Genomic DNA, 17,015 nt, shown 5'->3' with positions numbered 1-17,015 from the left:
ACATGCTAGCAAGGTAATGCTCAAAATCCTCCAAGTTAGGCTTCAGCAGTAGGTGACCCAAGAACTTCCAGATATTCAAGCTGGATTTAGAAAAGGCAGAGGAACCAGAGATCAAATTGTCAACTTTTCTTAGATCATAGAAAAAGCAAGAGAATTCCAGAAAAAAATCTACTTCTGCTTCATTGACTATGCTAAAGCCTTTGACTCTGTGAGTCAGAATAAACTGTGGAAAATTCTTAAAGAGATGGAAATACAAGAACACCTTACCTGGCTCCCCAAGAAGCCTGTATGCAGGTCAAGAAGCAACAGTTAGAACTGGACATGGAACAACAGATTGGTTCAAAATTGTGAAAGGAGTGTGCCAAGGCTGTGTTCATCACTCTGCTTATTTAACTTATATGCAGAGTACATCATGCGAAATGCTGGGTTGGATGAAGCACAAGCTGGAATCAAAACTGCTGAAAGAAATACCAACAACTTCAGGTATTCAGATGATACCACTCTAATGGCAGAAAGTGAAGAAGAACTAAAAAGCCTCTTGATGAGGGTGAAAAAGGAGAGTGAAAAAGCTGGCTTAAAACTTAACACTCAAAAAACTAAGATGGTGGATCCAGTCCCATCACTTCACAGCACATAAATAGGGAAAAAGTGGAAATAGTCACAGACTTTACTTTCTTGGGCTCCAACATCACTGTCAGTGATGCAGTGACTGCAGCCATGAAATTAAAAGACACTTGCTCCTTGGAAGAAAAACTATGACCAACCTAGACAGCATATTCAAAAGCAAGACATTCCTTTGCTGACAAAGGTCCTTATAATCAAAGGTATAGTTTTTCCAGTAGTCACATATGGATATGAGAGTTGGACCATAAAGAAGGCTGAGCACCAAAGAATTGATCCTTTCAAGCTGTGGTGCTGGAGAAGACTTGAGAGTTCCTTGGACAACAAGGAGATCAAACCAGTCAGTCCTAAAGGAAATCAAAACCAAATACTCATTGGAAGGACTGATGCTGAAGCTGAAGCTCCAATACATAGGCCCCATGATGCAAAGAGCCGACTCATTGGAAAAGACCCGGATGCTGGGAAAGATTGAGGGCAGGAGGAGAAGGATAGGACAGAGGATGAGATGGTTGGATGGCATCACCGATTCAATGGACTTGAGTTTGAACAAACACTGGGAGATGGGGAAGGACAGGAAACCTGGGGTGCTGCAGTCCATGGAGTCACAAAGCATTGGATGTGAGTTAATGAATGAACAACAATGCAGATTCATTGGAGTCAGAGATATTACAGTGATAAAGTCTTAACATATAGTTGAATTTGGACAGTGATAAAGTCCTAAAATTCTACCTATAGCACTCAGTTTTAACATCGATGTCAGTCACAGCTAAGATGGTTTTATAGGGGCAAGGATCCTAGAAAATGAAGAGTTTCCAGGAAGACTCACTTTGCAAATTATTTTTGGGGAACTTACTAACATCTTTGTAGGTATCTGTAGATCTATATTCTTAATTATGAATGTGGTTGATTGCCATTGTACCACAATAACTTCTATTTAAATATTTTAAAAATAAAATAATGATTAAGTAAAAAGAAATCTCAGTAATAGAAATGGTAGATCTAAATGCTTACCATTAGGGCTTTAAAAAAAATAATAACAGATGATGAAAATTTTCTTAATTGTTAATATTTTATTCTGTGTACTACAGAAGCTTCAGATCTTATTTATTTCAAATATCTTTTTATTAACAGAAATCCCTGCCACTGAACCCCCACAGCTGCCTGGTAGATGCCCTGAGACAGAGCACTCAGCATGGATTCCTTTCCATGGTCACTGCTACTATATTGAATCTTCATTTACAAGGAACTGGGGCCAGGCTTCTCTGGAATGTCTTCGAATGGGTAAGTGCCACGTTTACTGTCAGAAAATTCCATGATCATATACTCTAGATTACCATGATAATAGTAGCCCTGTATGTTAAAACCTAAGGAATGTAAGAATATCTGTCTTTTTTGTCTTAATAATTCATATTGTTACAGAAATGTTAACATCATGCCCCTTAAATGCAATTTCTAACATTATAGCCTCAAAAGATTAAAGAATTCTGGTATGGAAAGCAATGATTTGCTGAAGAAGTCTTTCTTACTTTCTGCCCTAGTATTTTAAATCACTGGGATTATAATTCAGAGTATTGGATTCACCTTTTATCACTAATCAGCTCAGCCTTCACAAGTGCACAGGAACCATTTTGCTTTGCCATGAATAGAAAAGCATTTAGATCTGGTTATCTTATTTGTGAATAAATATGGAAGAAGATTCAAGTAGACCTGACAAAAGTGGAAAGTTTCCCTTCTGATATAAAAATATCAAAGAAAGTGAACTTTTCAGGGTACATTAACAAATTTACTGACTTTAATCCAAATAAATATTTTACTGAATTATTTTGTTACTGAAGTTTGTTTATGCCCTAAGTCAGGGCTCTTGTTTCAACAGTGGTGAGCAAGGGTTATATTCTCATATTCTTGTTCTTTCAAAAGTCAGCCTGGAGTTTTTGCTACTTCTTTTTGCGTTTATATTTAGTTTTTTCTTCAGTTTTATTGAGGTGTAGTGGACATAAAATTATAATACATTTAAGGTATACAAGGTGATGATTTGATACATGTGTTTGCTGGGAAAGGATTCCTAGTGTCAAGTTAACAGAACCATCATATCACATATTTACTTTTTTTTCTTTCTTGGTAAGAATACTTAATTTCTAATCTCTTATATCATACAGTATTTACTATAGTCACTATATTAAACAGATCCCAAGACCTTATTTATCATATAACTGAAGGTTTGTACCCTGTTTCTCCCACACCCCAAGCCCCTCACAACCACCATTCTACTCTCTGTTTCTATGAGTTTGACTTTTATTTAATTCCATGTATAAGTAATACCATATAGTACTTGTTTGTCTCTGGCTTACTTCCTTAAAATAATGCCCACCAGGTTGATCCATGCTGCTGCATGGAAGGAAAGGAAATCCTTCTTTTTTGAAGACTGAATAATATTCCATTATATATACACACTGCCTTTTCTTAACCATTCATCTGTTGATGGACATTTAGGTTGTTTCCATATCTTGGCTATTGTTAATAATGCTGCAGTAAACGTGGAGTGTGGATATCTTTTCAAGATGCGGATTTCATTTTCTTTGAATATATACTGAGAAGTGGGAGTGATGATAGTTTTATCTTTAATTTTTTGAGGAACCCCCATGTTGTTCCAATTTATATTCACCCTAACCGGGTTTTCTCTTCTCCTCATCCTCTCCAGCATTTGTTATCTCTTATCTTTTTAATAATAGCTAGCCTAAGCAAGTGTGGGGTGATAGCTCATTGTGGTTTTGATTTGTATTTCCAGGATGATTAGTGATGTTGTGCAACTTTTCATGTACTTTTTAGTCATTTGAAAGTCTCCTATGGAAAAAAAATGTCTATTCATGTTCTAAGCCCATTTTTTAAATTGAGTTATTCAGTTTTTGCCATTGAGTTGTTTAAGTTGTATATTTTACATATAAAACCTCTATTAGGACATGTAGTTTCAGAGAAGGCAATGGCACCCCACTCCAGTACTCTTGCCTGGAAAATCCCATGGATGGAGGAGCTTGGTAGGCTGCAGTCCATGGGGTCGCTAAGAGTCAGACACGACTGAGCGACTTCACTTACACTTTTTCACTTTTATGCATTGGAGAAGGAAATGGCAACCCACTCCTGTGTTCTTGCCTGGAGAATCCCAGAGACGGGGGATCCTGGTGGGCTGCCGCCTATGGGGTCGCACAAAGTCGGACACGACTGAAGCGACTTAGCAGCAGCAGCAGCAGCAGGACATGTGGTTTGCCAAATGTGTTTCCCATTCAGTAAGTAATATTTTAATTTTGCTGATGGTTTCCTTTGCTATACAGAAGCGTTTCAGGTTGTTGTTGTGCCATTTGTTTAATTTTGCTTTTTTTTTGCCTTTGTTGTTAATGGCAAATACAAAAAAATCATCACCAAAATTAATGTCAAGGAGCTTATTGCCTATATTTTCTTCCATGATTTCAGGTCTTACATCCAAGTCTTTAATAATTTTGAGTTGATTTTCCTGTGTAGTGTTAGTAGTTAGTTACTCTATTTCACGTGGCTGTCAGTTTTCTCAATACTGCTGCTGCTGCTGCTAAGTCGCTTCAGTCGTGTCCGACTCTGTGTGACCCCATGGACTACAGCCCACCAGGTTCCTCCGTCCATGGGATTTTCCAGGCAAGAGTACTGAAGTGGGTTGCCATTGCCTTCTCCAAACATACAGACATATGCTGCTGCTGCTGCTGCTGCTGCATGGCTTCAGTCGTGTCCGACTCTGTGCGACCCCATAGATGGCAGCCCACCAGGCTCCCCCGCCCCTGGGATTCTCCAGGCAAGAACACAGGAGTGGGTTGCCATTTCCTTCTCCAATGCATGAAAGTGAAAAGTGAAAGTGAAGTCGCTCAATACTACTTGCATGGAATAATTTTTTTTAATCCCTTCACTTTAAGCCTATGTATGTGCATCTCTTGTAGGCAGCATATAGTTGGGGCTTTTTCTTTTTATTCCTTTTCTTTTTCAATCTATTAGGCCACTCTGTGTTTTTTGATTGGAGAATTTAGTCCATTTACATTTCCAGCAATTATTGGTAGGCATGGACTTCATATTGCCATTTTGTTAATTGTTTCTGTCTGTCTTGACCTTCCTTTTTTCCTTTCTTCCTCTGTTCATTTCCTTTGTGATTAGATGGTTTCTATCATTATATGCTTAGATTTGTTTCCTTTTGTATGTGTACTATAGGTTTTCTTGTGTGGTTATTATGAAGCTTATATGAAACATCTTATAGTAGTGTATTTAAAGCTGGCAACAACTTAACTTTGAATGTATGCAAGCACTCTATATTTCTACATTCCCCCACCTTTTATATTTTTGATGTCACCATTTGCATATTTTTATGTTGTGTATACATTAACAAATTATTGTATTTATAGTTATTTTTAATACTTTGTATTTTAACCTTTATAGTAGAATTCCGGATGATTTACCTACCACCACTATATCAGAATAGTCTGGATTTTCCTACATATTTACCTTAACCATTGAGTTTTATATTTTCAAATATTTTCATATTATTAATTAGAGTCCTTTCACTTTAACTTGAAGAATTCCCTTTGACATTTATTATAAAGTGAAAGTTGTTCAGTTGTGTCCAACTCTTTGCAACCCCAAGGACTATAGAGTCCGTGGATACTCCAGGCCAGAATACTGGAGTGGGTAGGCTTTGCCTTCTTCAGGAGATGGTCCCAACCCAGGGTTCAAACCCAGGTCTCCCACATTACAGGCAGATTCTTTACCAGCTGAGCCATAAGGGAAGCCCAAGAATACTGGAGTGGGTAGCCTATCTCTTTTCCAGCAAATCTTTCCACCCAGGAATTGAACCAGGATCTCTGGCATTTCAAGTGGATTCTTTTACCAACTGAGCTATCAGGACAAAAATAAAGCTATCAGGGAAAAGATCTATTGGTGATGAACTCTTTCCAGTTTTATTTGTCTGGGAAACTTTTTATCTCTCATTTAATTCTGAATGACAGTTTTTCTAGGTGGAGTATTCTTGGTTGGAAGCTTTTATCTCTAAGCACTTTAAATGTATCTTCTCACTCCCTCTGGACAGCAAAGTTTCTGCTGGAAAATTTCTTCATAGTCTTGCAGGGATTGCCTTATGTGTAAAAAGTTGCTTTTGTTTAACTGTTTTTACAGCAAAAGAGACCCAGATGTATAGAACAGTCTTTTGGACTCTGTGGGAGAGGGAGGGGGGATGATTTGGGAGAATGGCATTGAAACATGTATAATATCATATAAGAAATGAATTGCCAGTCCAGGTTCAATGCAGGATACAGGAAGCTTGGGGCTGGTGCACTGGGATGACCCAGAGGGATGGTATAGGGAGGGAGGTGGGAGGGGGGTTCAGGATTGGGAACACGTGCACACCCATGGCATATTCATATTGATGTATGGCAAAACCAATACAATCTTGTAAAGTAATTAGCCTCTAATAAAATAAATAAATTTAAAATTTAAAAAATCACTCTTTGTCTTTAACTTGAAAGTGAAGTCGCTCAGTCATGTCCTACTCTGAGACCCCATGGACTGTAGCCATTCAGGCTCCTCCATCCATGGGATTTTCCAGGCAAGAGTGCTGGAGTGGATTGCCATTTTTGACAACTTAATTGTAATGTGTCTCAGTGTTGGTCTCTTTCAGTTCAGTTCAGTCACTCAGTTGTGTCCGACTGTTTGCGACCCCATGAATCACAGCACGCTGGGGCTCGCTGTCCATCACCAACTCCCGGAGTTTACCCAAACTCACATCCATCTAGTCAGTGATGCCATCCAGCCATCTCATCCTCTGTCGTCCGCTTCTCCTCCTGCCCCCAATCCCTCCCAGCATCAGGGTCTTTACCAATGAGTCAACTCTTTGCATGAGGTGGCCAAAGTATTGGAGTTTCAGCTTTAGCATCAGTCCTTCCAAAGAACACCCAGGACTGATCTCCTTCAGAATGGACTGGTTGGATCTCCTTGCAGGCCAAGGGACTCTCAAGAGTCTTCTCCAACACCACAGTTCAAAAGCATCAATTCTTCGGCACTCAGCTTTCTTCACAGTCCAACTCTCACATCCATACATGACCACAGGAAAAACCATAGCCTTGACTAGACGGACCTTGTTGGCAAAGTAATGCCTCTGCTTTTGAATATGCTATCTAGGTTGGTCATAACCCTCCTTCCAAGGAATAAGCATCTTTTAATTTCATGGCTGCAATCACCATCCGCCATGATTTTGGAGCCCCAAAAACTAAAGTCTGACACTGTTTCCGCTATTTCCCCATCTATTTCCCATGAAATGATGGGACCAGATGCCATGATTTAGTTTTCTGAATGTTGAGCTTTAAGCCAACTTTTTAACTCTCCTCTTTCACTTTCATCAAGAGGCTTTTTAGTTACTCTTCACTTTCTGCCATAAGGGTGGTGTCGTCTGCATATCTGAGGTTATTGATATTTCTCCCAGAAATCTTGATTCCAGCTTGTGTTTCTTCGAGCCCAGCATTTCTCATGATGCATTCTGTATATAAGTTCAATAAGCAGGGTGACAATATATAGCCTTGACGTACTCCTTTTCCTATTTGGAACCAGTCTGTTTTTCCATGTCGAGTTCTAACTGTTGCTTCCTGACCTGCATACAAATTGCTCAAGAGGCAGGTCAGGTGGTCTGGTATTCCCATCTCTTTCAGAATTTTCCATAGTTTATTGTGATCCACACAGTCAAAGGCTTTGGCATAGTCAATAAAGCAGAAATAGATGTTTTTCTGAAACTCTCTTGCTTTTTTGATGATCCAACAGATGTTGGCAATTTGATCTCTGGTTCCTCTGCCTTTTCTAAAACCAGCTTGAACATCTGGAAGTTCACGGTTCACGTATTGCTGAAGCCTGGCTTGGAGAATTCTGAGCATTACTTTACTAGCTTGTGAGATAGGTGCAATTGTGTGGTAGTTTGAGCGTTCTTTGGCATTGCCTTTCTTTGGGATTGGAATGAAAACTGACCTTTTCCTGTGGCCACTGCTGAGTTTTCCAAATTTGCTGGCATATTGAGTGCAGCAATTTCACATCATCTTTCAGGATTTGAAATAGCTCAACTGGAATTCCATCACCTCCACTAGCTTTGTTCATAGTGATGCTTTCTAAGGCCCACTTGACTTCACATTCCAGGATGTCTGGCTCTAGGTGAGTGATCACACCATCGTGATTATCTTGGTCATGAAGATCTTTTTTGTACAGTTCTGTGTATTCTTGCCACCTCTTCCTGATATCTTCTGCTTCTGTTAGGTCCATACCATTTCTGTCCTTTACTGAGCCCATCTTTGCATGTAATGTTCCCTTGGTATCTCTGATTTTCTTGAAGAGATCTCTAGTCTTTCCCATTCTGTTGTTTTCCTCTGTTTCTTTGCATTGATTGCTGAGGAAGGCTTTCTTATCTCTCCTTGCTATTCTTTAGAACTCTGCATTTAGATGCTTATATCTTTCCTTTTCTCCTTTGCTTTTCGCTTCTCTTCTTTTCACAGCTATTTGTAAGGCCTCCTCAGACAGCCATTTTGCTTTTTTGCATTTCTTTTCCATGAGAATGGTCTTGATCCCTGTCTCCTGTACAATGTCATGAACCTCCATCCATAGTTCATCAGGCACTCTATCTATCAAATCTAGTCCCTTAAATCTATTTCTCACTTCCACTGTATAATCATAAGGGATTTGATTTAGGTCATACCTCAATGGCCTAGTGGTTTTCCCTACTTTCTTCAATTTAAGTCTGAATTTGGCAATAATCTCTTTAGATTCACTATATTTGGTACTCCTTATGCTTCCTGGATCTAGATGTCTGTTTCTTTCTCCAAGGTAGAAGACAATGGCAACCCGCTCCAGTACTCTTGCCTGGAAAATCCCATGGAAGGTGGAGCCTGGTAGGCTTCAGTCCATGGGGTCTCGAAGAGTCAGACACGACTGAGCGACTTCACTTTCACTTTTCACTTTCATGCATTGGAGAAGGAAATGGCAACCCACTCCAGTGTTCTTGCCTGGAGAATCCCAGGGACAGCAGAGCGTGGTGGGCTGCCGTCTATGGGGTCGCACAGAGTCAGACACGACTGAAGTGACTTAGCAGCAATAGCAGCAGCAGGGCAATTATCAGCCATTGTGCTGTGCTGTGCTGTGCTAAGTTGCTTCAGTCGTGCCTGACTCTGTGACCCTATGGACCATAGCCCACCAGCTCCTCTGTCCATGGGATTCTACAGGCAGAAATACAGGTATGGGTTGCCATGCGCTTGTCCTGGGAAGGACCATTGGGAAGCTTTTGGTCCATCATTTCTTCAAGTACTCTTTATGTCTCTTTATCTCACTCCTCTCCTAGGACTCCCATTATTCAGACTTGATAACCACAAGCTTGTTGATTATTTATTTTACTTAATCAAATTCAGTTTTGGGCTTCTCCAGTGAAGTTTTCCTTTCAATTATTATAATGTTTAACTCCAGAATTTTATTTTTAAAATAATTTCTATCTTTTTATTAATAGTCTCTATTTAGTGAGCAATTATTTCATACTTTCTTTTCATTCTTTAGACACTTTCCCCTTTAAGTTCTTTAAACATCTTTAACATAGCTGGTTTCAAAAGACTTTGTCCAGTAAGCCAAAGATGTGACTTGTTCAGGAAAAATTTGTACTGGCTGCTTCTTTTCTTGGTATGGGTCATATTTTCATGTTTCTTTGAATTTCTTGTAATTTTCATTGAAAAATATGTATTTAAAATAATAAAAGAAGCAACGTTGGAAATAAGTTTATTTCCACTCTACAAGGTTTGATTTTGTTGCTGTTTGTTGTTGTTTCCTTGTTTAGTAATTTTCCCTCATAAATTCTATAAAGTACATATTCTTTCTCATGCGCAGTTACTGAATTCTCTACTCAGGTAGTTTAGTGGTCAGCTAGTGATGTAACGTATTTCCTTAATGCCTAGAATGAATAAGTTTTCTGGGTTTTACTGAGGGGCTCTGTCTGAAGACATGTCTTCAACATTCATACATGAAGTTTAAAACTCTACCTTAGCCTTCACTTCCTGCTTGTGCAGACTGTCAAGGTCAGCCAGAGATGAAAATGTAGAGACTTTTCAGATCTTCCACGGGCATGCACATAGTCCTGTGCATGCACACACTCCAGTGCATGTCTGTGGCCTTCTAGATTCCCAGGAATAGGTCGGTGCTTCTTAAAGTTCCCTATGGACATTTTACTCCACAGTCTTTCCTTTTAGCTTTTTCGTTAGCTTATTGTTTCCCTAAAATGTTATCCCTGCTTCAGGCAGCTATACTGTTAGATTATTGCCACTGTTAATTTTTGACAAATTCCCCCAAGGAAAATGCTGTTTACATTGGATGAGCTCTGAGTTAGTTCAAATTAAGGCAGGTTCTGCCAAGTGAGGTTTTCCAGGGAACTGTCAGAGATCAAATAATGGAAATTCTTTGAGAATGTGACTTGGAAAGAACCCCAATCCCATTCTGACTTTCCCAGTGTCTTCTTGGTTTCTGGTCTTCAGTGTGATTTTGAGGCTTTTGGCTTTTAAGGCAATCACAGAGCTAGGGATAAGACTATGGGATTAGGACAAGTTAAAACATCATGAAGCTCACTTTCCTTACTGAGAGTCAGTCATTTTTCTCGAATAAATACTTCCTGGACTGTTACAAGCTGTTGGTTAACTTTCAGTGTTCTGAAAAAGTTGATTTGAAAAAAAATTAGTGTTCTTATTGCTTTTGTAGGAGAAAGGATTTTCAAGGGTTCTTCCTCTGCCATTCATTATGATGTCACTTGAAACCTCCTTTTTTAAATTAAATGTTTTTTCTTTTATGTTGCTAAATATTTTTAAAAAAATTCTTGGCAGTGGATATGTAGAAACTTTGTTTTCAACTGTAGATAACTATGTTTTCCTATAAATAAAATGAATGATTCACATTCATCAAAATATATCCCATATATATTGAAATGGCTATCATCTGTGAAATATATTTTAAAATAAAATATGAAATGATGCAACGAAAATAGTCAGCAAGGTCCCAGTCATGTGGGATGCAGGCATGTGGTTAGGTATAGGGCAAGATTCAGATGCCCGGATCATGCCATGACTTTGCCCTCCACTCTCATTAAGATCTTGAAAGATCTTACCCTCTGGACTTTTAGATTCCTTATCTGTAAAATGGACTAACAGTAGTACTAACTTAATAAGATAGTTGTAAAATGTTAGTGAGATCATGTTTGTAAAGCCCAAAGCAAAATATCTGGTAGAAATAGCTTAAATATAGTTTAAGTTGTTATTATTTAAAATTCTATAAATTTATGATAAAATACAGTACTGGCACTGAAGCAATCTTTGACTGGGTATGCTAGATGCTGTAGCAGCCTTTCTGTTTCCTGTCTTCTTTTTGTACAGTCCTATACATAACAGCTGGATTAATATTTTTATAGTGCGTGCATCATTCTGCTGCCTAAAAATCTAAGTCTCCTGCCATTACCCTAAATACCCTAAATACCAGTCTCCTGCCATCTGCAGTGAGACCTAACCCAAGGCTTTTTTCACCCATTGACCAGATTCATCCAGCCAAACTGAGCTATCTATCAATGCTATTCATTTACCCCAATAGATTGCCTTATCTACCTACCTACCTACCTGCCTTTCTATCTATTTCATATCTTATTACTATAAACCAGACATGAATTCCATGCATCTGTGAACCACCTCTATGCTTCCCTGTTTCTTTATTTTTTTTATTCTTCCTAATCTCCGAATTATTTTCTATTCTTTCTACTTGAAATCTCATGCTCCCTAATATTTTTAAATTCTGTTTCTTGCATGCTTCCTTTAAATAGCTTCCCCTAAAACAAATCTTCTCCCTGTTTGACATGTCAGTACCTTTTTATATTTATTTTCTTTTCTAATACATTTCTTTATATGCTCAACTCATTCCTATTCACTGAACCATAACCTTCTTGAGGTATTCTGTGTTCTCCTCATCTTTGTATATCCTAAAGTGAGTTGTCCAGTGGTTGTACACAAATGATGCCTAAAAAATCATATTTTCAGAATGGAAACAAATTCTTAGAAGACAAATGTTCACCCTTTGAAATTCTTCCCCTTAAGTGGAGATAGTGGGATGATTTTCATTGCTCTTGATATCAACACAATCTTTATAAAAATGTTTTCAACTACTTAAATATATTGCCATCTTGTTTATTCTTTTGTACTTTGTAGGTTCCTCTCTGGTTACCATTGAAAGTGCTGCTGAATTGAGTTTCCTGTCATATCGAGTTGAGCCACTTCAAAGCAAAACCAATTTTTGGATAGGATTGTACAGAAATGTTGAAGGTAATTTTTGCACCATGATTTTTGAATCATAAATATTTCAAAATGTTGAAATATTTCAAAATGTTTCAAATTTGTTTCAAAACAAGTTTTCAGTTCTAGAAAATCTTGCTTTAATTAATGATTAATTTGTGAAACATTTGAAAATTCAAACTCATAGTTTCATTTGAGATAAGAACTGAATATTTAAGTGACTCACACATTAGGCTATCTTAAAAGTTGCTAAAAGGAATATCCACTGTTGCTAAGTTAAAGACAAATATTTTTAAAAATTTTTTCTATCTTTTGCTATTAAAAAAAATTAGGGGGAGATAACTTTACATATATATACTAATTAGGAATAAATTTTCAACTGAAATTACATAAGAAACATAATTCTAAGTTTCCTTTCCTCTATTAATTAATTATTATTATCTTGCCTATTAAAACTCTTAAGTGTAAATAGCTATTGATTGTGGTGTAAAATAACATGCTTAGAAATTTCACATGAATAAGTTGAATTTATTTTAAGGGGGATTATTTTTAACTTGTAATTTTTTTGGCTTCCTCTGATAATCAGGAATGTGGGTGTGGATAAACAACAACCCACTCTCCTTTGTCAACTGGAAAACAGGTGATCCCTCTGGTGAAAGAAATGATTGTGTCACTTTATATGCATCTTCTGGATTATGGAGTAATATTCACTGTTCTTCCTACAAAGGATACATTTGTAAAAGACCAAAAAGTAAGTAAGAATTTGTCCTATGGTACATATGTTTCTAGGCTCCCTTTTCTTGCAAATATGAAGATGTTAGGTGTGGAATTACAATGTGATTACAGGTTCCTTATAAACTGTCCCTCTTTATAAGCAAGAAATCTAGTCTGCCATGATGATTAGTTCTGTCTGTCGCTTTGAGTGAGCACAAAACTTCCTGCTTAATTGAAGTAATAATTTTGGTATATGAATACACATGTGTGAAATATCCATGCACATGGATTTGTGAAGTTGGGAGAAGTTTGGAGATCTAGCCTTATGGTGTATGAGAAAAAGAGATAAAATATGTACCTTGACCAAACAAGAAGTGGACAGTGGGGAGGAATGAGAATTTATTAAGAAATAAATCATGTAAGACCAATTAAGTTTCCTCCTGAGATTGAATGGCAGGCCATGTCAGGACAGGGATTGGGGGAGTTAATAGTATTATGTGCCCATGATATGATATTACCTGGACATTCACAATAGTTTTATGCCATTCTACTTCACATAGTATCTTTGCCAAGAGATAAAATTAATTAGATAATAGATTTAAATAAATGAACTAAATAAAGTAATACTCCATCCCCAGTGGTTTTATTATTTTGTTGTTGTTGTTCAGTTGCTAGGTTGCGTTTGAGTCCTTGTGACCCCATGGACTGTAGCATGCCAGGCTCCTCTGTCCTCCACTGTCTCCCAGAATTTGCTGAAATTCATTTCCACTGAGTCGGTGATGCTAGTTCTTCATTTGTTGACAACTCTGTTCTAAGATACTGTACCCTTTAGTGCAGTGTTGGATTCCTTGTTTTATTTTTCATTCAAATGCCTTGTAATATCTTATGCTTCAGTGAGCCATTTTCAAAACCACTAGCCTAGAATACATTATTTTATGGGTAGATTGGATAGATTTTTGTGGTATAAGTGGCTCAAATGCAACTGGGTGTTTTTTTTTTCCTGTTTTCAGATCTTCCAGTCTATTTAAACTCACCATGCAGCTGTAGGTTGCATTTATAGGAAGATAGATAGCTAAAATCTGTATATATACATACAGATTTTATCTATCTGCCCATCTATCTGTTTATTGTCTATATATATCATGAAAGTAAAAGTGAAGTCACTCAGTTGTGTCCGACTCTTTGCGACCCCATGGACTGTAGCCTACCAGGCTCCTCTGTCCATGGGATTTTCCAGGCAAGAGTACTGGAGTGGATTGCCATTTCCTTCTCCAGGGATCTTCCCAACTCAGGGATCGAAACCAGGTCTCCCGCATTGTAGATAGACCCTTTACCGTCTGAGCCACCAGGGAAAGAACCTGATATATGATATATATATCATATATCACCATAAATCAAACATGAATAATTTTATGTATTTGTAAACCAAATAATGCTCACTATCTGCATGCAATTATCATGGGTCTTTATAACTATTTAATTATTTTGTTATTTTACAAACAGTTGTTGATGCTGAACCTACGCATACATTAATTACAACAAAAGGTAAGATCATCATGAACTTTTAAGTTCCATATTAGCAATACATTGATACAGTGTGTTTACTTTAAAAACCATAATTTTCCCTTCCTACACCCATTACACTCTCTAGCCTTTGTCGTTAGGGCACCAATTGCTCTTGAATGATATTCTAGAAAAGCCGGTCTTGGAGTCAGTTTGGTGTTTTTATCCCAGGTCCTGTTGTTGTTGTTGAGTCACTCAGTTGTGTCTGACTCTTTATGACTACATGGACTGTAGTCTGCCAGGCTCCTCTGTCCATGGGATTCTCCAGGCAAGAACTCTAGGTCTTACTGAGGACACTAACTGCTTTGTTACACTAATTGCCCTATGAGAACCCAGGGAAGAAATTTCTCTTAGGAATCCCTATGATTTCTTTGTTTTCTTTTTTTTTAAGCAATATTTAAAATTTTAGTTTTATGGACAGTTTGAATGAGGAACTGACCTCCTTCACTTATGTTGTTTGCTGCTAAAAAAAAGTAAAAGTGAGATGTGTGGCTTGCCTCCATCTCTCTTAACTTCCTACGTGCTGTTAACTAATACTCATGTGTTCAAATTTCCACTATTCATTTTCTTTTTTCCCTAATTTTCCCCCTTGGTTGTTATTATTGTCACTGCTTTTACTATTCCATTTATCTTCATATGATGTATGTGTAAGCAGCCTTCAATTATTTTTAAAAGGTATAAATATTTTAAAATATCATACTAGCTTACTGCTGCATAGATACATGAGATACTCTTGCAACTGAATAGTCATCTGAACATTTGAATTTATCATCCACGAAATTCTATATTCATGTCCTAAATTTCTGTTTGGGAAATGTCACTGGACAGGAAATTCATGCATTTTAGTTTTTCTAAGACAGTTGTACTGTTCTCCATGGCACTTTACTCTCTGCCTCCCTCCACTTACCTTTTTTTAAAATATATTTACTTATTTATAGCTGATCCAAGGAAGATGGAACCTTCTAAACCGTCTTCCAGTGCGACAGGAGTAGTGGTCATCGTGGTGCTCCTGATTATAATGGGTGCTGGCTTCGCTGTGTACTTCTTTTATAAGAAAAGACGTGTGCATTTGCCTCGAGAGGACGCTTTTGAGAACACTCTGTATTTTAACAGTGGATCAAGTCCAGGAACTAATGATACGAAAGATCTCATGGGAAACATTGAACAGAATGAACATGCGGCCATCTAGTATCATGGTATGATTTAGGTATATTTGAATTTCATAAAATTATAACTAAAATGGTAAGGTCTTTTGTTTTGTTCAATGTGATTATTTCCTTTCAAATTATAATAGTACTGTATTACGCTGGTCTGTCTTTTTTCCTTTGCCGAGTGGAAGAAATAAGTGCTCCTTTTTAAGCCTGGCAAGATATTTTCACAAAAGAGGGATAATGACATTGACTACAATGTTTAAGAAGATCTTAGATGAATATACAGCATTAGTGTATAGCTCATGTCAACTGCATTCAAATACAAGAACCCCAGAAGCAACCAGCTAAGCGTCCTGAAATCATTTAAGGAGATTCCAAAGACTTGTTACCCATGAGATAGTTATTTGATAATTAGAAGACCATTTTAAAAGTCAAGTACATGTAACCTCAGGTGACACAAAAATTTAGTCACCTTTTTCCTTATACCCATCTTGATTTTTTTAATTTCAGTTATTCAGAATTGTATTTGTACATGTGCAGAAAGAAAAAGGCAGCTGAGAATTTTGTCTGCCCCAAGCAAGATTTTCCAGGCTGAACATTACAAATGTGTTCTTTGTCCTGTTTTATGTATATCAGGAATGCAAAGATTTGAAATAAAAATGTAAATTTGCATAACTGTATGTAGTTAGATAATGTGAAATAAACATCAAAGACAAGGTGTATTTTTAATAGATTTGTATTTTGGTGATCTTAGTAAGTGTAAATTTTCTTTTAACTGAGATTTATTTATCCATTTACTTTACATTTTACTTGGAAAATTAATGATATTATCAGTAGAGGAATTTTTAAAATTAAGCTCTTAATGTATTTGGAAAATATAGATTGCTAAAACACTGTGCATAAAATGAATTTTTTGCTATAATGACTTGGCCTATTTCTCTGGATCTTTCCCCTGTAACACTGACTGATCTCAGAACACAACAGTTGAAGGTATTGTTCCCTAATTGGGAATTAGGTTTCTAAGTATCTTTTCCTCACTTTAACAATTCCTTTTTGCTCAAAAACTTTTCCTCAGATGAAGCTTTGTGTACACTGTAAAATATATCAGAGGTGTTGCATCTACCCTGGTATCATATTTCCAACTCATCCTTGCCTTTCCCAAGGGGTTACTCACAAGCAGAAGTTCCTTACCTGAAGTCCCTAAACAGGGGTCTACGAAGACCCTCAAATTGTTTGCAAAATGTTGTCTCCATTTGTGTTTATGCCTTTTTTTTTTTTTTCCCTGGGAAGAAAATAGCTAGATTTTCAAGAAAGTCCATGACTCACAAAAGACTAACAGGACTCCCCTAGTGGTCCAGTGGTTAAGACTTTGAGCTCCTAATGCAGGGGGCCAGAGTTTGATCCCTGGTCAGGAAACCAGATCTTGCATGGTGAAACTAAAGATCCCGTGTGCTGCAGCCAAAAAAACAAAAGAGAGAGACTAAGAAGCAGCATATTGATTAGTAAGAAGGAGTTTGCAATACCCCAACTTAATGAGGTTGTAAGCTAAGCTAAGCTAAGTCACTTCAGTCATGTCCGACTCTTAGCGACCCCATGGACTGCAGCCTACCAGGCTCCTCTGTCCATGGGA

The 17,015-nt window shown here is 37.4% G+C and overlaps 1 protein-coding gene across 1 annotated transcript in view; it reads left to right on the top strand.

Moving 5' to 3' along the window:
- The window catches only part of MRC1 (mannose receptor C-type 1), a 114,217-nt gene extending 97,910 nt beyond the window's left edge, over nt 1–16,307 (top strand). The window contains exons 26-30 of the mRNA XM_086334153.1: nt 1,753–1,902; nt 11,874–11,987; nt 12,544–12,708; nt 14,175–14,216; nt 15,173–16,307. Of these exons, the coding sequence (XP_086190279.1) occupies nt 1,753–1,902; nt 11,874–11,987; nt 12,544–12,708; nt 14,175–14,216; nt 15,173–15,423 (722 nt within the window). The 3' untranslated portion in view covers nt 15,424–16,307. The remainder of the gene's footprint in view (nt 1–1,752; nt 1,903–11,873; nt 11,988–12,543; nt 12,709–14,174; nt 14,217–15,172) is intronic.
- The last annotated feature ends 708 nt before the right edge of the window (nt 16,308–17,015 follow it).

This window comes from Bos grunniens, chromosome 13 (genome assembly GCF_055505025.1).
Source record: "Bos grunniens cultivar Pamir isolate PY7600 chromosome 13, Bosgru_T2T1.0, whole genome shotgun sequence".
Taxonomy (NCBI): domain Eukaryota; kingdom Metazoa; phylum Chordata; class Mammalia; order Artiodactyla; family Bovidae; genus Bos; species Bos grunniens.
Note: the sequence above shows the minus strand (reverse complement) of the source record. Positions and strands in the feature narration are given on the sequence as shown.